Genomic DNA, 21,084 nt, shown 5'->3' with positions numbered 1-21,084 from the left:
AAAAGGAAAATCTGATAGCGAGAATGTGTAACACTAGCACGGGTCTAGGGCACATGTAGACAAATTGCAGGTCTTATACCAATTAGAGTTCAAGTGACAGGATTTTAACTCACTGGATTCGGTCAGAGATGGGGAGAACAGGTATTAAGATTTTAATTTATAGAAAAATAGAGTTAAGTAACGCAAGGAATTTATTACAAGAATACGGATTTTTAGAAGTTTTTTTCTGACATGCAGGATTATTGTTGAAGAGCAACATGAAGATGGGACCGGAAGCATGATTGTTTAGTTCAAAATGAGTCAGTCACTCATTAAAAAAACAGATAAATGTATGCTTTTCTTGCACCTAGTTCCAGTTCTAAAGGTAGCCACATGCAAGATTTAGGTACAGCCAAGTTGGTCCTGTTCCTATGTCTCACCAAAGTGTTTGCTCAGTAGGTGGAGTTTGTGAAACGAAGTCCATTATAGAGTTGGTGGCCAAGGACACTAATAAAGAGTACCATTGCACCCAAGAAAAGTCAGGATTTTTAGGGTATGGAGAAGTGGTTGGTTAAACCAGTTTCTCAGTGTGTGCTATTGGTACAAAGGTTCCCTTTGAAGGCATGTCTCGTGCCTCCCCCCCCCCCCCCCCCTTCCTAATCAGCTAAACTTAAAATGTTAGTGTGGTTACACCATGATTTGGGTGACTGCAGGTCATGATGGAGGGACAGATTCCAAAACTACCGTCTGGGTGGCAGTGGTGAGCCTTTAATAATGAGAACTCTTGGGGAAGGTTGAGGTTTGCATCTTGTGGGGAAAGATGTGCAAAGGTAAGATACAAAGGCATAAAACATCTGGTACTTGAGGGAGAAGTCAAGCAGGAGGAATTAGATAAAGGAAAACAATGGGGGTAGATGGGAAGGAAACATTTCACAGTACGGTTTTAGGATTTTTCTTCTCTACAGTGTTACTGCCAAAATTCCCTCCGTTCTAGCTACATTTCTACCTTTTTTATAACCTAGTTGTCAGCTGGATCAACATAAAATTTAAATAGACCCACTTGGAATAATATTTTTATGCAGTGCTAGAGGACTTCAGATAAATTATTTTACCATAAAGCAAACAGATTATGTTAAATGTGTGTCCAAGGCCTTTAGCGTGTGAGCACTTGTTTACGGTGCTTGAGAATAGTCTCCTGCAATCCAGTTTATTATTAACCCGGTCTTGGTTTCTGTACAGTTGGAATATTTGTATGTACTCAGCTTATAAAACCTCATGTATCCTACTGTTCAAATATTTGCACAATTGGTATTTTTCTAACAGTTTCTTAAACTAAGCTTTTGGAGGAATCTGGTGCTTGGCCACCTTCAGAAGTAGGAGCTACTATATTATTTTTGGTACAGGTGAAAGGTGTATTTAATTTTCTCATTAACAATGTAGTGCTGTAGTACAGTATAAGGTCCTGTAAAATGTGTGGGTTAATTTTACGTGTAAAACAGCAATGTTTTACATGACCTTTGTTATAGGTGATGTAATAAACCAGTATCCTTGAACATGTTTTTATCATGATTCTACTTTTTTCCTCTTCAAAGAAAAACAGTAGCCCCCATCATTTCCTCCCTACTTCAGCTTACTACACTGGTGGCTTTGGACAAGTGAATATATTTGGCTTCAGTGCTACACAACAATCTAGTGTCCCTACTGTTTAAAGTAATGATTCATATACGTGTCTGTGTGTGCACTACCTCACCCTGCCGCTCTTTCACACCCTACCCCCCACCCCCCCCAAATAGTTAATCTGCCCATCAGGTTTATTTGCACAGTTCCTTATTCTCATTGAAACCAATGTCTATAAAGGTCTTTATGGGTCACTAGATCCAGCCCCCCTCAGTGCAAGCAGTGTATAAAGTGATCAAGCTTTACTCCCACAGCCTTTGAAGATTGTTGAGCCTGCTGCAACTGAAAACTGCCAACACATCCCAGCTTTTTCAGGTCAGAGTGAAACAATCAATCGTCAAGGAAAAAAGGCCCTTCAAAAATGCCTTGTCAGTGTTTTGTCTCTGATGTGTTGTTCAGTTTTTTTGGTTTGGTTTTTTTTTTTGCTTTTTTTTTTATTTTAGTGCTTGAATTCTAGCCCAACCAGAAAAGCTTATTCTAATTGTACTGCTGTGTAAGAAACAAGATTTACTAGAAACGATGAGCTTCAGGCACTGTAGAAATTAACAGCTAGCCTGCTATTACCATGTATCCTCAGACAGATAGGCTACTTAAAGCCTAAGCTGCATAAGGCAGTTTGCTTGCTTTGTTGTCCACAGACGTTGGAGGTTGTTTCTGGTGTCCTGTGTATGCTTTAGGTGAGACTTGTTTTATTCTAAGACTTGACTTATCTCCAGGATTTCCATGTTTCCTCCAGAGGTACTGAAAACTTAGTTGCGACTTAATATTTCTTACGTACTGATTTGCTGGGTTAATAGTTTTGGGTTTAGGTTGTTTTGAAAGGACGTATTGAAGATCAGTGTGGAAGGGACTGGAAAAAATAGGATCTATACTGTTCATGTAAATATCTCAAAAGAAAATAATTTCATTCAGTGTTGTATTTCATTCAGTGGTAACACCTGCATGTGGGAGCAAAAAGTCAACTATTTTCCCCTGAAACTGAACTCTGAAAGTGTCTTATGGCATGTAAATTGGTTTATGACATCCAGCCAAAGACTTCAACTTTTCTACTCTCTCTTGTTGGTCTAGGTAGAGCTACCAAGTTAAATTGCTCTTTTGCGGACTATATAGACTTAACTTTAAAGTTGGAGTTGCACTCTATTAAATATAGGAAGCAGCTAATAGATAAACTCCATATGGCTGTAGTTTTGACTGTGAATGCTTGCAACTTGCAGATCTCTAGTAATTATCAGCACTTTGGATGGACGAATTGCTGCACTGGATCCAGAAAACAGTGGGAGAAAACAGTGGGATCTGGATGTGGGATCAGGTTCTCTTGTGTCATCCAGTCTCAGTAAACCAGAGGTAAGGCTAAAGCTCTTTCCTGACTAAGTCTTTAAAACCAGAATTTTCTGTAATGAAATGAAGGCAACTTTCTCTGTATTTGATGTTAAATAACGCAGCAAAGTTAGTATGGATAAAGTTTAACAGCTATTCTCAAACTTTTATTTGGAGTGCTTACATCATGTTGCCATTTCAAACTAGAGTGTGTCAGCATTTTAGTCTTGCAATTGACGTATGTGATAACTGTCAAACTAGATGATGTAACTTGAGTTTGGGAATTGTATGTAATTGCTGATTGAAAACAAGTTACTTGTAATTTGAAGCAAATGAAAGGATCATCTGCTTTGTATTACTAGAGTGTGTTTTGGCAAGTAGTGGCTGTGTCTTCCCCCCCCCCCCCCCCCCCCCTTAAGAAAAGCAAAAGTCCTTGTGACTTAATAAAGAAAGAATTGGGTTTTTTTATCCCAGATAAGCAGGCTGCCTATGAAGTAGAATGTGTTAGCAATGAAATAGTGCTGAAGGTCACCCTGGAGTACTGAGTGGTAAAGGGTTGCATCACTTCTTGCTGATGAACTGTAAGAAGGAAATCTAAAGAATTAAATTTCTTGTTTGGTGCTATTTCCACCATCAGTTTGAATAAACTTAGGCTAGAAATTAGAAGGAAGTTTTTTGACTTTTTTTTATTTTTTCTGCACTGAAAAAGTGAGAACCATGAGTCATTCTCTCCTAGGATTAGGAGGAATAAATATACCAACTAAGAGGTACTTTGTGGTGATGACAAAGTGCACGGTCCTTCTCTGTCGTGGATTGTTGGATTTGATGACCAGTCCTGTATCGTGCTTTTGCATGACGAGCATTGGAGAATGAAAGTTGAATTCAGGGATGCTCGGACTGTATGAGCTTCCTGCTTGTGGTTCTTTGCTGCTGTCTGTTTACATGACCTCTGTTTTGGTATAAAGAAATCTAAGGAAAGATCTGGTCTGTTGCTGTGGTAGTGTAAGTATGAGAGCTAGTAATAGGTATCTTGGATTGCAAAAGTAATGTGAGTGTTAACTCGTGTTCCTTTGTTTCTGAGAGACAATTTTATTTATGGATGCAACTTTCTGAGAGTTGTTCAGATGTATTTTTGTGTTTAAGAAAAAACACCGTAGGAAAGAAGAACTTCTCCAAAAAAATATGTTCTAGAGCAGAATTGAAAAGAATACAAAAACGGTAAAGAGCTCTGTGAAGAGGAAGGTGTCAGTTATAACCTGTGGTCCTTCACAAATGTTTTCAATGCTAGATACTTAAAAAAATTGGGTCTGTTATCTATTGCTGCAAATAGTTTCTGATGACCACAGTGAAAATAGAACCACTGGTTATAAAACACATTTGAAATCTGTGCAAATATAAACTTAATTTTTCACTACAAATTAAGACATGAGTCCAGGTTTTAAAAGATTTCAAGATTGCAAGCATTTAATGCTATAGAAGTGGTTTTGCAAATATAGATTTTGTCACTCAACTGATCTGTCCAGAGTTTTGATCTTTTTCCAATGTGGCATGACTGTAGAAACTAAAGGTTGGTGCTTAGACAACAGAAATTGTAGTTTGTCCGTGCAATGTTTAATTCCCTTTTGTGGCTACAAGTTAGTAGGTTGTGGGTGTCATAAGAATACACTTTTAAAGAGCGTTCGTTATGCATATAGAAAGTTTTCAGATGAATTTCCAATTGTTTCATTTCTACAACTGTGGCCAAAGACACTGATGGATTTTGGCAGTTAAAATGCAGAGCCTGTGAGAGAACTAATTTTGGAAGTAAAACTTCATTCTGGCCTTTTAGAAGCCGTTAAGTGTTATGAATATAGACTTACTGTCATGTAAACAAATGCTGTTAAGATAAGACAGAATTTAACAAGAAACAAAAGTGATGAATACTCCAAATAAGCTACACCTAAACATTTAAATATTTAAATGTTTAAAATAAATATTTAAATGTTTAATCTGCTGTCAGTATCAGCTGGAAGACTTCATGCAGTGAATCTAGACACTACTTGAGTGAGTAATTGGCCTCATTAAAATTGTTGGGACAATTTTGGTTTGGATCAAAATATTAAATTTATTGAAGTCTCAGAGTCTGTCATCTCCCCAGCTCTACAGTATTTCCTTTCTGATTTGGGCATGTGGCATGTTGAGTTTTACCCTCTCAAACTAACTATTGAGGCTTTTTCTTCCTCTTCCAACATTTTGAGGTGAAAAAGGTCTCTGGGCTTTCAACCACAGTATTACCTTCATCATAGAACAATATCATTATGTAAGCTGTTAACATACATCTTGCAAGAAGTGGTAGATGAGAAACTTTTTGCGTTACACTTGCAGTGTTAAAAGGTTTGTGTTCTTTCAGAGTGAGTAAAGTGTGTGCTGCTGTGTCTCAATTGTTTTGATGAGGTTTTTTTAGCTATCTTGGGTGAGAACGCAATGAACTGTAGTTCCAGGTCCTGGTGTGAAAGCATCAATTTAATTTTCAAGTGCCTTTTAAGAAAAGACATTAGATCTTCAAACTTTCAGTGTTTAATAGAACTGTAGTTACTTCGTTTGCCTAACTGTAAAATGTGAACTTGGCTGTCTGGAGCTCGTGTTAATTAGGAAAGTGAGGTAGTAAAATTTCAAATGTTCCAGCAGCTCTGTCAAACACTTCAGATCTTGAAACTACTGCTTAAGACACTGACAAGTGAGATGTTCATCATTTGTCATGTGAACGGATCAATTGGAAAGGAAAGGCTGCTGAACTACTGATTGTGTGTCTGGGTAACTAAAATGGTAAAATTCATTCCTTGGCTCAAACTCCAACATAAACAATCATGGTCAGGGTGCCAATGCTGAAAAGGTATGACTTTGCATTTTGATCTTCTGTATAAGAATTTAAAAACTTTGTTTCCCTGTCCGTTGTGTTAAAATGAAAAGCCCTTCTCTATAATAGCTGTATGTTTACAACTCCAAGATTTCTTGTTACTTGCACATAAAGATTGCCTGTTGAAGTTCAGTGTAAGGTCATTGAATCTCAACTTTTCTAAAAGGGAGCTTACTTTTAATGAAAACACTTTAATTTACTCTTTACAATTTAGCTTTGTAATGAATGTATCGTCTGTACTTAGACAAAAGAGAATACTTTTGGGAGAATCAGCCTTTTAAAATAACGATGCTTAATCATAGTGAAAATAGAGAACTGCCTCTCAAGCAGTGGAAATGGTTCATAGCCCATCATTATGAGACTGTTGTTTACTAATGAGGGTGACACGTTCTTTTACCTTCACACCTTTATACTAAATTACTTAATGGGCTTCTGCATCTTTCTTTTATGAGAATCTATTAATGAGAGAAATGAAAGCGTGAGCTTGCCTATATATTCAAAAGACTGGCCAGTGGTGGCTAGCATGACTGATGGGACACTGGGAGGCTGGAGAAGAGGAGACAGAAAAAAAAACAACCTACTGTGGGCTGGATAAATAGTAGAGATACTCCTGTGAAAAAGCTGGTAGCTGATGTTTGATGGGAAAGGGGAGAATAAGTGGGAGACTTGGTGGTGATGATGTGAGACTAACAGCTTAAAAATACATTGACGACTGCGACGCGATTTTTCTTTGTGCTGTCAGGAACGCTGCAGGGAGTTCAGCCTGACAGGGCAGCTCCAGTTGTAGTAGTTTCAGTGCTCTGACCAGATGCTACACTGGGATGTACTCAATAAAAGTAACTGTATTGGCTCATGATTTGGCTGTTACAGACTAATCCCTAAGTAAGCATCTTATTTCCTTATTTGAGAGACTGGGGATCATGGGACAAAATGAGTTTCAGTCCACAAGGCTGACATTTAGAGCAGTCATAGTAAACATACCACTGTATCCTGAAAAATGAAATAATTGGCTTATGCTGTGTCACAAAATCTGTCAACATTCTTATCCCTCTCAAGGGTCCCAGTGTCTTTGAATTGCATTGTATATATTTTAAATTCTTACCATTTTTTATTGTGATAGCCACATAAAATAAACTTTTCTACAAACTTAGACATCTGTGTGATCTTTTTTGGACATAAAAATGGCATGTTTGTGTGGAATAGCCCAGTATTATATTTTTTTTCCTCCAGAGAAATGTGGAGATGTGAAGTTTTATACTGAAGTCAGCTGAAAACTAATTGCATTGTAGGCAAAGTGAACCCATACATACCTTTAGCAGATTGTTCCTTTTTTGCCCTTTGGAGAGGATAGACTGATGCTTAGAGCAGTGAGTTGAGAGAGGATTTTTGAAATCTCCAAGGCTGTACTAGTGACAGGATTTAATGTACAGTATGAATGTATCTTTTTTTTTTGTTTCTTTTTTTTCCTTCCCTTTATCTGCATTATAAACAAGTTCAAATTTTCACTGCTATGGTTCCCCAAAAGAAATACTAAGTTCCAGGCACCTGGGAGTCCCTTTAAGGTACTGACTGCCTGCACTTCCCCATACATTGGAAAAGGTAATCGCTGTACCTAGTCAAGCCCAAGAAGAGCCAAAAGCTGTCCTGGGTTGCTTTGGGAATGCAGGAAGAAATTCAGCAGCTCTCATCCTTTGGCCTCTTGCGCTGTGGTGTAGAAGAAATTGCAAAACCCACACTGAAGAAGATCAGGGCAAGACAAGAGGTCAAAACGCCTTCTGAGGGGCTTAAATCGTGGCTTCTCGATTCTTTTATGTGCCCTCCCAGAGGTTATGGGAGAGTAAATAATTTAACAATCTCTTTGAATCTTGTGACATCAGGTTTAGGACAATCATACCCACCACTTAAGGCACCCCTGCAGCAGCATTTTATTAGCCTGGATAAAAATGAGGGTTTTGTTTGGTCCATGGCTTTCTACTTTAGTTATTTTTCAGTTAAGTCACTGCCTGTAAATATCATCCAATGAGAAGCTGAGATATGTTTTTTTTGGGCATGGGTGGGGAATACTTAAGACTGTCAGACTTGTTTGAGTATTTTCACTTAAAAGGTTATTATAGCAGCTGTTGAATACAGTGCTGAATATTATCAATTTCTGTTAAACCTGTATAAGTCTGTTCTGACTCTGCTAACAGTCACTGGACAAACAAAAAGGAGATTTGTTTCAAACTACACAAACATTTTGAGCAAATGGCTTTCTCTCGGGATTCTGCTTAAAAACAATTCGCTCTGTCTAGCTCACTAGTGTTAATCTTAACTTTTAATGTATTTGTGCATCTTAAAACATTTGGCATGAGGCACAACAGCAACAGAAGCAATCTTGCCTGCTTAGCACTTTGAAGAGTCTTTGTGCAATGTACAGGCTGCTTGCAGGAGCAAATGCTGTGCAATGGGGTCAGACTTCCATACACAGAGAATAACAAGTTGGTTCTCTTAAGCCTTTGAGTGTGTACAAAACTTTCTAAGTCGAAGTTTTACTCAACACAATGAAGACTAAAATTTTAAAAATTTCTGTTAATGCTGTAAAATTACTTTCCAGCTCTAGTACGTTGTGACCAGATGTAAAGCTCCAAATTGCCACTCTGTTCAAGCAGGCAGAGTGTAAACCAGTGGACTGGTTGTTGAGGTGACTAATCTGGGGAAACTATTTCCTTGCAGGTACGGTGGTATAATTTTAGTTGCCTAGAAGAGTATTCTAGTAGAGTTCTTTGTGTTCTGTAGCTGATCCTTATTTTTGTGTACTACTGAGACAGATGTAGGACCACCAGATACCAGATGCTTTGATAGCTGAAGGTATCACTCCTGTAGAGGAGGACTAGAGCATTATCCAGTTCTCTATCGTACAGGTTTTCCATAATAGAACTGGAATTAAATTGTACTAAGTGAAATACTAGATGTGGGGATTGATAACAATTTTGTTGAGGGTTGGAGGTGACCAGTTTAAAACTGAGAATACTGTGTACTAAGAGATCCCATGACAGGTTATCAGCTGCCATCTCGATTCCTCTGCAGGGGAAGGAAATGTGATCCTGTGCTGCCTGTGGGGAGAGAGAGATATTAGTGTCTTAAATGCTCCTGGAAAAGCTCATAATGAATAAGAAGTGAGTGTCCAGAATTGTACTTCAAAGGAAGATAAATTCTAATTGCAATTGAGGCAGAGAAGGCTTATTAGGGCTATCAAGGGGAGTGGAGCCTGTGTTTTGCAAGAAGAGAATAGATGTGACTGCCCTTTAACTACATCGATATATTACGATTACTGGTGGCACAAGCGGTTCTTTCTATTTCTGTTACTGGAAACATGCACAGTGTTCATGGGCATAAAGAGGTGACAGGCTTGGGAGAATTGCTAGAGAGACCTGTGGATTTCCAAGTACAGACCTTTCCTGCTTTCTTGGTGAAACTAAAAAATATAATTTATAATTCTCCTGAAAATAAACTTCTAATGATCTTTAGTGGACAAAAAGTCATCAGCAAAAGACTAATTGTTTTAAAATATTTGGATAGCAAGAAGTTGTGCTTTTCTAGGAAATGCAACCAAACTTTTTAATGTGAAGTGGTACACGTGTGGAGAAGGGGAATTGCTGATGGATGCCCAAGCTGAGTTAGTGGTTAGTATGATACAGCATCATGATTTTTGTCAAGGTGACAAGTAGGGCTGTTGCTTAGACAAGTGATCTTACGTATCTATCGAAACTGCACATCTTCAGTCATCTTAGTCCAATGTCTTGTTCAGTTGAAAAAACAAAAGACTTCCTATAACTGCAGCTTGGTGGCTTTCTTGCTGACACTTGATGTAGTTAGCACTGATAAAGCTCTGATAAAGTGCTGACATGTGTCCTCTCACTCGTGCTGTAAGGATGTTTGGGGGCATGACAGCTTCCGTTACGAGACACATGGGAAGCTACAGAATGAGATCTTGTGGCTTGTATGATATCAGAGCTCTCAACCCCACTCCTCACAAGTGATGCTCTGCCTCAAACGAAGCCAGGAAAGTTTCTCAGAGTCACTCTGGGCTAGTGTTTGTCACCAGCTTTCTTCTGCTCACAGACATGGCCAAAGTGGTGCAAATCTTGGAAAGGACGTTTACCATCAGCTCACTGTCTCTGATGTTTAGTTATCTGTATAGTAGCTTGTAATTTAATTACATACGGTACACTGAATGTTTTGTATTGGCTGTTAAGCAGTTCTAGTGTTTACAGATATTAAAACGGATCAAATCTAGTAATACCTAGACAAATACCTATTTCAGCACAGGGAATGGATAACTTGGATATTTGGAGCTCAGCTGCCCAGTACACAACAAAGTGATTTACTCTGCCCTAAAGACTTTCTGAACTTACAGCTTGTATCTTTTTCTGTAAAAGAAATTGCTTGTTTCAAGTGCTAAGCATTTTAGTTTAGCAAATCATTCTTCTAGCAGCACGGCCACTGACATCTCATTTCCGAATTTCTTCTAGACTTTGTCCTCCACACGCAGGTAACTATTAATCTGTCAGAGTCACTGCATGTTTCATGCACTCTACTTTCTTTGCATCCTTGAAAGAGGAGACGGTGCATTTGCCGTGTTGTGTTCTTCTCCTGTATTGGGCTCTCTTTTTCCATAGAAGTTGCTCTGTGACTTAATTTTTCAAGACACGTGGACTCTGTCCTTATCTAAAAAAACACCCTGTCCAGGCAGGGCCAGGGGAAGAAACACGCGAGGTCCGGCAGGGATCAGCTTAAATCCCGAAGTGACATGAGCTTCTGCTATTGCCTGTTCTCCCCACTTCTGAAGGGAAGCATGTTTTTAGCTCCCAGCTGCTGCTCTAGGAGCCCAGGTACTCTGCAAGAGAGGTCGGAGTGGGGTGGGTGGAAGTGGTGGTGGAGTTAAAACACCATCTTCAAACATCCCGATACTGGACCAGTACTGATTTTGACATGGTGGCTAATGAGCTTCTGTATAGGGCCTGTTCCTGTAGAGGCAAGGTTTTGAGTAATTTTAATTTTCTTCACTGATCTTCTCCCTAATGTGCTATTAGTTTTAAGGCGCTCAGTGATGGGCTCAGTAGCAGCAGCTCTGGTTTGTCTCAGAAAGGACTGCTCTTAAGTTCCAGAAGACTGTTGCAGTCTTTTCTTGTTAATAAAACTTGCCATGTTAGAGGGGGATGGAATAGTGTCAAAATAAAGTCTTTCTTAAAGCACTGTGCTTTTTTTTTTTTATTATTATTATTAAGAAGAACAGTTTTTAAAAGTCTGTTACCATGGCAGCAAAGCAGGCTGGCATCTCTGTAGTCAAAATCCCAAGTCTTGTTTGACTATGATTAAAGTAACAGTGGTGTTTTAGTTTTCTAGCCTTCAGAAGAAGGGTCTGTTTGATTGCACAGCAAACAGTACTGGGGCCCTGATCTCTTTTGAAGGTGGGGTGGTCTGGTTAACACACTGAGGTTCCTCCGTTTCCCTGCATGGCCCCTCAAAGGAGGGCAGAGGCAAGAGTAGGATTAATTCTTTTAATGGCAAACTCAAGATGAACAAGATGCTGTACCCTTGACACTGGAAAGGAGAGTATAATGCTCAAGCTACAGTGCTGCTGTCCTCTGTTGCTTTCTGCACTGTTTGTGTAAAAGGCAGTTTTGTCAGGACCCTGGTAGCTTACACCTGATCAGATTTTAAGATCTGAAGTGTAGAATCACAACAGAGATACCAACTGTAGTAATTTAATGAAGTTATTGGAAGGACATTGCAGGTGTTGCTTTGAGAAGAGATAAAAAGGAGTATTCAAACAAGTTCTTTAGTACTCATCCAGCACAGGATTACAGCATCACTTCGTGTACTTATCATACGCAAAATACAGGGCCGTGAAAGTTGTTTATGGCTTGGTGCAGTCTTCTCTAACCAACGAAAAATGAAATAGAAACTACCAGCTTGTGGAGTACGAGCGTTAGTGGAAGGAGAAGAAAGACCGTAATAGATACAAACTCGTCATACGGGTCTTAATGTGGGCAGGAGCAGGGGACCACATTTGGTCACTTGGCTGATCCCGTGAACTGTTTTTGGGTGAGCTATACGTCCTGATGGTGAAAGTCATTGTGAGGTCTGAGAAACATCCACCCTCTGTTGCTGTGCAGAGCTGGTGTGCCCTTTGGGTCTGTCACACCCCAGCTGAGATGAAACCTATTTCCATGGCTTCTCTGATGTGCCGCCCTGGCACAGGCTGGCTCTTACCTCTTCAGAGGAGGAAGGCCATGTAATCCTGCCTCCATAAACTGCTCCGTAAAATACTGATTCATCAGATGTCCAAGTGCAGCCTTTCTCACGGTCCTGGTCTCGGAGATGGTCTGGGCACTGACGCTGGTTAATGGAAACAGGAGGTGGTCAGGAGCAGGTACGCGCTTTGTAAACAAGTGTAGTGCCGAGATCAGAAGTGATGGCATTCACAAGAAGGAAAGTTTTTCTAGACAAAACAACCACCTGTCTGTTGGTATTTCCTGCTTCAGCTTCCTCATTGCCCTTGAACATGTCTAAGAAGGTCATTTTACTGATGTAAATCATGGACTCCGCTTTGCAGTCAATTTTCTTCTTCCTTGGCTGGTTAAACAGCACTGTATGCTCTGAAGAATACTTTGCTCTTTTACCAGTGCTTTAGGCAGTGGAGTAGCTTAGCTCAACAGCCTTTGTTTTTCAAAAGATTGTACTAGTGCCTGGGTCTTTGTTCTCTTCTTAAGGAAGCGGTGATGTTGTGCGCCTTGCAGAAAGTTTCAAGAAAAACATCTCTTTAGACTCTAGCTGGCCCCTTCATCCCAGTGTACTCCTGTTTGATTAGGGTTTGCCTGTTGCGAACAGCATGCTGTCATCCTTGTAGTGCTCTGTGCTTCAGGATTTCTGCAGGTAGGTAAAGGGAAAACAGATGAATTGACATCCTGAAATCCAAGCTGAAGAGGAGAAATAACCTCTTATACTGGAAGGAAGTCATAAACCAGCGATAGCTCCCTGCATGCATACCAAAAAAGAGCAGACAATAAATCAGTTCCAGATTAGCCTGAACTAGGGACATCTCAAGACCTTGCCCAGTGTGTGTGTGTTTAGAGAGATGTATATCTCTCCTGAAAATACTGTGAACATTTATAATATGGATACCTGTATTACTGTACACCTATGAATTAAAAAAAAAGTGGAACATATAATGATTGCTTTCTCTTTCCCAGATTTGTTTGTGTAGACTCTTGTTTCTACCCTTTAGAGTGAAGCTGCTGCATGTGGCTTTTAATATGTTACCTAGATTAATTTTAGAGGGGCTTAAAAGACATAGTTCTTGCTGAGAAGTAGCTTTCTTAAGAACATGCCTGATGTTGGCTTTGATCTTTTTTGTTACAGTGATCCTATTGTAGAGATAACTGTAGAGGAAAAAAAATTGTTACCAGTAACGTTTAAGATTATATAGGTTAGTCTTAGTTAATTAGTAACTGGAATTAAACTCTTGCAGTTTATGGTAAGAGTAAGGTTTGAAAAGCAGAAGCTGAAGTGTTAGAAAAACAGAAAGACATAACATTTCCTGTTCTAAGGAAAAGATTTTACCTGTGCTTAGTTATTTCTTCAGAGTTATTGGAAAGTCCAGCCCATCTGAAAATGGTAATATTGACTGTTTTGGCACCAGACTTGTCTCAGATGTGCCTGCATGTGAGCAGGCTTGATTTTTGCTTCTTGTGATAAAGAGTGTTAGGCATGGGAAATGAATGTCACACTTACTGTTAAACAGATCATGGAAGCTTTAGTACTTCAGCTTGTTTTGATCTCTGTTTACACGATATTTTCTTTCTTTCTTTTTTTCTTTTCTCCACTGCTACAAATCAGCAGCTTTCTTCCTGCACCGATCAACCTGCCGTGGAACCTCGTGTGCAGTGCCCTCCTTTCCAGTAAAGAGTCTAGACAGCAAATTCCCTGGTAGCGTATGCCATTTCGGATCGTTATGCTTTTTTGCTTTTTTGTGAAGGCTTTTTAGAAACTGCATTACCTCACCCGTCGGCCTGGAGATTGAGCAGCCAGCGCTGCTGATAGGGCTGCGGCACCCTGCGCCGAACCAATGGAGAACTTCAGCTTCAAACTCTTAATGAGCAAAAGAGCAGCGTCTCATTTAGGGCTCGATAGTTAATGTGGGGGGTTTTTTTAAGTGTTACTTCTGAAAGACAAGCCACTTAACAATTATGTGCCATATTGCTGACCAGTGAAGCTGAACAAATAGCTATTTACATTGACAGATCAGAGGAATGTGTAAGTGCATCGTGGTAACCTACATTTTCTGTGCCAAGAGATTTGCAGCTGACTGCCTGGGTGACTCACTCCTTGGATTAGGAGATGAGGTAATGCTTTTGAGATACAGGGTGATGTCATTCCTTTACCTGAGCTGCATGCCGATGCTCGTTGCTAGTACTTTCAAGGAAAGTCCCTTTGCTGCTACTGAGGTACTAGAGAATGAGCTGCATAACTTGTATAGGAGTTGTTATTATTAATGTCCTTCTAAAGCCTCTGGCTAAACTGCTCTTTTAAAAGATGTCAGCGCAAGTGGACACAAACGCCTTTTGTTACATGTGTATGTGGGCACCTGCAAGTATGCACGTTTGCATACCTGCCCCATTCTTCAAACAAAGGTATTTTAGTAAAAGACGACCTTTGTGGTAATCGGGTGCAGTCCCTTGTCAGCACTATGTCATGTAGTCCCATTTATAGATAGATTCATCTTAAAAGAAGGTGATTTTTTTTTCCCCCCTCTCTTCTCAGCTTCTGTTGTGAAATACCACATTTGTGATGATAAGTAGCCTAAATGTCTGGCTTGCACTTACTTACGGTCAGTTTAACCCCATCTGCTCGTATTCTGGCATTGTCCTTCAATGCAACAGCTCTTTCTGCTGCCTGTGCTGCCTTTCCTGATGTGTTCACCAGCAGCAGTTGTGTCTTTTCTCAGCCTTTCTTTCCCAATGTCACGCAGGTTGTGCTGCTCCTGTAGGCACCCTCAAGGTTGGGAGCACGGGCAGGTGATCAGCAGAGATGACCGAAACAGTCTCGTCTGTCCTCTGCAGCTTATGGGGACTGAGGTTTTAACAGATGAGCAGACAGTGCCCCACTGTCAGGGAATTTTTGAAGGCACACAAGCCATGACCTGATTTGACCCGTATCTTGGGAGTATACAAGTGCGTGTTGCTGAGTGAGCTTCATGCGTGTTGGGAATTTGGGTGTGTGGTTCCCAGAAATGGCCAACGTTTTGCCTGTTGTTTGCTAGTGGAAAATTTCCTTCTCAGGCCCTGGAGCAAGAGCTTCAGGACAAGGGAAACACTTAAGGTGACGTGTGTCACGCTGTCCCCAGAGCTTGCAGAGTTACCCACCGAGAGTCTTCCTCGCTCAGCAGTGATTCCTGGGCAGTTTGCACCGCTGCCGCCTCTATTCGCAAACCGATGGGGTGGTCTGCAGCCCTTGGAGCATGCTGCGTTACAAAGCCATTGAGGTTGTGGATTCCAGCAAGCGTATCTGAAAGTCTGAACTTGCAAGTGGCTGTCTAGCTACCAGTGGCACACATCTAGTTTGATCGTGCTATTCAATGAATTCAGCTGACTGACGGCCAGTAGCATTTCTTCAGGATCTGACTTGAAGTCTGTTGTTGGCTAGGTTTGCCGGGCTTGGGCTCTGTGTGCTGAAACAGTAGTACAGGAGCTGGTTTGGCTTTTGTATACTTGGAAAACTGCTTGTAAAAAGAACCTTTGCTGTTCATTCTTATTTATGTATGGAATATCTCATATTGCTGGAGGTGAGCGTGGGCCTCCAAACTACTCACAGGTATCTGGACCACGTGCAGGAAGAAAACTTAGAGAAGATTTATTAATGCAAAGTAACAGCTGCACAGTCTAAAAGTTGTCATCAAAACTATTATGCATTTCTGAAATTATATATTACAAAAACGTTTTATGATGTTACTTTTCTGTGCTGAATGTTTTAACAAGATACTCTAACGTGGTTACAGCTGCAACTTTGGCACTGGCATCTTTTGTTTTTAAAAAGGTGTTTTCCAAAATCTGCATGCCTTTGTTTCTCAAGATCACAAGGCTGCTCTTGAAAATGAATGTTTATGTAAACCTTATTTGCTTTATTTTTCCACTGATCAGGTGATTTCTACAAATGACCCCTCCTTGCAAAATTCTTTGCTTTTTTGTTAGTTTATTTTCGTAAGCATATGTATAGACCTGTGTGTGTGTGTATTTTTCTTGCCCAACGGTAGGCCATAATGCAACATTTCTCGTGCATCACAGATCTCATGCAATGTTTCTTCCACGACATTTGGCCTGTTTTGCCATAAGGTGAATATCTGGGAGGGAAAGAACATACCTCATTTTGCTTTGTAAAGCACCTTCACAGCTACTCTCGGCTATTTACTTTTATCATCCCTTCAATTACACGTTGTGCTCCTGAGAGGAGTTTTTATTTTAATTGTCAGTCATCATGAGGCTTTTCAAAGCCAGAAAGCATCAGTGTTGGATCCTTTAGGGATCTTAAATAAGTCACCAGCATTGTTGGGTAACTCACCTAAATTTTCTCTTTGAATGAGGTGTGTCAAACAGTCATGACATGCACGCATTTACAAGATCTGTCTTTCCCTTCCTGTTTAGGTGAATCCGTTTTGCTTAATGCTGTTTCCTTGTCTGTGACCCAATTAGTAAGAATAAAATGTCTCATGTTATAGAGAATTTTAATCATGAAGGAGAAGTGGTTTCAGATCCTCACAGCGGTTCCAGAAATAATAACCAGAAACCTTCTGGATCTTTTGTGTGGCTTCGTAATACACATCTGTGCCTTGGAGTCTGAGCAGGAATACTTTGTTTGAAGTGACTAATATACATGTACCAGAAGTAGTCTTTAAATCCTAATGTGTAAAGTGTCTGAATTTAATGTAATTATGTTGTAGGATACTGCCCAAATGAACAGAGGTTCTGAAAACGCTTTAAAATCTTCCATGTTAATCCATATCCTCAAAAGCTAAGATTATGTGGACTATGGTTTCTCACTGTTCTTGATGGGCACAGCCACTGTGGCTCCACAGTATTAGTTATGGTCTATCATGCTGATAATGAGTTTCTTAATAAGTCCCTTAGTACTCATTGACAATGACTCATACTTCCGAACTAGGATCTCCTTGAAAATCTCAGTGTTAATGGATGAAATGCCATATCCTGGTGAAGACTTTTTTTTTTGACTTGTGTGTTTAAAGAAAAAGCCAGGCAAATTTTAAAGGAATGGTATACTAAAACATAAGAAATTCTGGGGGGGAGAAGTTAGATTTAACTGTCTGGGAAGGCAAAGGTGAAATATGAGCTCTGATCTCAGTGATAATTGCGCTCTCTGCTTTACAGGACGGTAGATGTTCTGGAGTAGTCACTAATTGCAAAAGAGCCTCAGCTTTTCTTTTAAAACCAAATTCAGTCTTCTGATCTAGAGAGAGTGATTGATTCTGTGTTTAGCAGTAAACTAGCTCCAGGAAAAAAAACCAATGAAGTAGAACTTTACCTACAATGTCACTGTCTTGAAACTACACAAATAATCTGCAAAACTTGCACTTTAACCAGTGACTGTCTCTTCAAGAATGCTTCTCCCAGTATTATATTTTCTACAGTTTGGATTAATACTAATCTATCAACTGATTGAGCTTTAAAATATTTTGCTTAAAGTGGAAGAAGTGTCACACGCTGAACTGTTTTTTAGTTAAGAGTACTGAAATATGGATTTGATCTGAATGCCTGAAAGTTTTCTGTCTTCAGTATAACTTTGAAAAATAAGGCTCTGGGATACAAAACCATAAAATAGGATACTGGAATATAATGCACTGTACTTGTTTATACAGCATTTCTGTTTCCATTTGTGATCTGTGTGTTTTGATAAAATTGTGGTTAAATGGTAGCTAACCTTCAATTCAATTATTTTAGGTATTTGGAAATAAGATGATAATCCCTTCCTTGGATGGGGACCTTTTCCAGTGGGATCGGGATCGAGAGAGCATGGAAGCGGTTCCTTTCACAGTTGAATCTCTTCTTGAGTCATCCTACAAATTTGGCGAGGACGTTGTCTTAGTTGGGGGAAAGTCTTTGACGACCTATGGGCTGAGCTCATACTCAGGGAAGGTAAGAGCCTGAAAAGTTGCCTTCGGGGTGTGTGTTTCAAGCACTGTCTTGCAAATAGGTTGCTCTTGAGATTGAAACTGCAGTACAGCTCAAGTGTACAACTGCGTGGCATAAAAGAGCAGAATCTTGGTTCTCTGGGCAACAGCTGCAGCGGGCTGGAGTAAGGCTAACAGCTGGTGCAGTTTTAGATGGTATGGCTGAGCCCCCACTGCAGTTTTCTCCTGCCTGTGAACTCCTGCTGTATCCCCTGTGCTGGCTTTACTTGCTAACCCAACAGAAAACTGTTCACTTTTTATTGGGTTAGTTTTGTGCTGGGTTAGCTGTAGCCAGCTCAGCAAGGGGTTGGGGAGTGCCAGAGATAGCATAAGGGAAGGGACGGGGCGGTTGTGACCAGAGGTGAGTGAGGGGGGGGAAAGAGGGATGACCCCTTTCTCTACTGAGCTGGGAGAGGAGTGATCATACAGCTTGATCATATAGCTCTGCTTGAACTTTGCTGTTCAGCTTACTGCATATCAAAGAAGGCTTTAGGTGACACACTTTTTTCACAATTTCAGATTTTTCAGAAGTAATGAGAGATAGCTGGTTGAAAACAAGAAAAACATTCAACATATGCAAAAGTTAAGACTTGTAGTTGTTTTCAGTGAGTTTACTATCTCCAAAAGTTAAGTTGAAAACTACTTGCTACCTGACTAGTTCAGAATGTATTTTTCTTCCAAAATCCATTGGTTAAAAGTTGTATATTTTGAAAAGGCTAGAAAAAGAACAGGAATTAATTGCATTATTCAGAGTCCTAGAATTGACATCTCTTTCCCCCTCGTTAGTGTCAGATGTCATTAAAATGCTGGTAGAAACTTTGTGTAGTGAAGAACAGACATTTGCTAAATTTCAAATAAATTTGTATTTCAAAACGAGTTTAAAAAGTTTCAGAACTTTAAACTTCCAATGTTTGTTTTCCACAAAATCAGGTTTTTCATTTTGACCATGCATTTTAATGTAGAACACTTCTATGGCACGGTGTAGAGTAGTCAGTAGTCATAAAGAGCATAGATCCAAAACAAGAGTTGATGAAATCATTTTGATTTCCTCATTGATAGCAGAGGGCACTATGAACCAACAGACTGCTCCTCCCCCAGTGTTCAAGAAGTGGAAATTTCGGTTTCTGCTTTGATTCCTGGCTTATGCTCACAGTAGCAGAGGTGCTTCATACAGGAAATAGTGCCTTACTCTTCCTCGTTAAGAGTTTGGGCAGTCTGTTGTCTTTGGCAGTATGATGTTGATTCAGACTTTCTGAAAGTGTGTTCAACTTCCTTTTCAAAATACAGTTGCCCATATAATACAAATTCTGTTCAACATTGGGACTCTTGCAAAGTCTGTGTCACTGTGAGAGTTAAATAAGGTCTTCTTTCCCCTTTAATAGCTGACAAGGCAAAGGTGTAAGGCTCTGAACTATTTTATATAAATCAATAGTACTTCACTTGAAGCTAATAGAGTTATGCTGAGACAAATGTGGCATGAAAGCAGAATTATGCTGTGGGTCTTGTAGGAATGTTCTCTTGATGTCCATAGAAATGGTGGGAAAAGAGAGAGTTAAGATTTCTTTCTGTTAGAAGTAGGCATACATGCAAAATACAGTCAAAAGGTAGTAAAAATAGCCCAAACTGTAGACTTACTAGAATCTTTTGAAAATTCGAGTTCTGAAAAGTCCTTATCTCTTAAACCAGGCTTTTCAACATCCCTCAAGTTGAGTATCTAAAATCACAGACCTCCAAATAGCCTGTGAGCCAAAAATACGTTGTAAGGATTGTTAGCTTTGAATATTGCTGTTGATTACATTTGTTTGTCTTGAAGTTCTTCAGAACTTCAAAGCATGTGCAAGTCTCTTGCCTTGTCCCTTAGGTGAAGTACATCTGCTCAGCTATGGGCTGTCGCCGGTGGGATGACGATGAAACAGAGCAGGAAGAGACACTCCTATTACACCGAACCCAGAAAACAGTCCGTGCTGTTGGACCACGCAGTGGCAATGAAAAGTAAGCATAAGAATTGTTCAGAAACAATCCAATAGAGATAAGTTCTTAATACGTAACATTTTAAGGGTTTTACCTTCTTTTTTACTCTAGTTAGTCTAGGAATTGCACAAGGGAGTTTAGATTGTTAACTAAAGGAATGCACCAGGCTGTTGGCTAGGATCTAACCGCTTTGCTCTTCATTGCTTTTGAAAAATGTCTTGAACTTCAGTTTTATAGATGTTTAGACAGAAAAGATGTGCACATATGTATTCCCTCTAAATCAAATGAAAATTGTTTTCCTTGTCCTTGCATACGTCAAAAGAGTTTGTCACTGCTCTACTGCACAAGGCAAATGTCACTAATGTTTGTTCCAACTGTTGATTTTTGTACAAAAGGAGACAGTTTAAAAGTCTTCTTATGACCTACTGATTCACTTTTAAGTTCTTTACCTACTCATGGTAACTGTCACTGTTTTTTTCATACTTGATGTCTTTAGCTTTCATTTTAAGTTGATATTTTAAAACGTCTTCAGTCTTATTTTTTTAAAAGTCCCATTCTTAAATCTACTTTGTTCATTTCATAACGTAGGTGGTCTGTTCTTTACAAGCTGTAGAAACTGGTTCAGTCTGTGACTTTCCTAATGCTGTCACATTGAAGTTTTAATACATCGAGATTTCTGTAAAAACACAGACATGTATTGTACTAAAAAAACCCCAAACAACTCCCACTTCATAAAATACGAGTCTAAAAGGCTGGTTGCCATACATAGATACAATAACTGCCCAACAATTTAGTGGAGAACTAGTTATTTCCTGTTCCCCTGCTCCCTCTTCTGTTTGCAGCAGGATTTGACAGGTTGTGCATCCGTAGTCTAGCAGAGGGAACCTAATTAGAACTCCAATAGATTAGCAGATCAGATGTCTGAAAAGAGAAATCTTGGGTTCCGCAGTTCTTGGAGACTGATACTGGCAGGGAGAGGTATGTCATAAAAACATACTTTTTCCTTCATACATCTCTTTCA

The 21,084-nt window shown here is 39.7% G+C and overlaps 1 protein-coding gene across 1 annotated transcript in view; it reads left to right on the top strand.

The window, feature by feature from the left end:
- Positions 1–21,084, top strand: part of EIF2AK3 (eukaryotic translation initiation factor 2 alpha kinase 3) — a 44,619-nt gene that overhangs the window by 4,023 nt on the left and 19,512 nt on the right. The window contains exons 2-4 of the mRNA XM_049834414.1: positions 2,871–3,000; positions 17,863–18,057; positions 19,954–20,084. Coding sequence (XP_049690371.1) covers positions 2,871–3,000; positions 17,863–18,057; positions 19,954–20,084 — 456 coding nt within the window. The remainder of the gene's footprint in view (positions 1–2,870; positions 3,001–17,862; positions 18,058–19,953; positions 20,085–21,084) is intronic.

This window comes from Accipiter gentilis, chromosome 3, assembly GCF_929443795.1.
Source record: "Accipiter gentilis chromosome 3, bAccGen1.1, whole genome shotgun sequence".
NCBI lineage: Eukaryota > Metazoa > Chordata > Aves > Accipitriformes > Accipitridae > Astur > Astur gentilis.
This window is presented reverse-complemented; position numbering and strand designations above follow the sequence as displayed.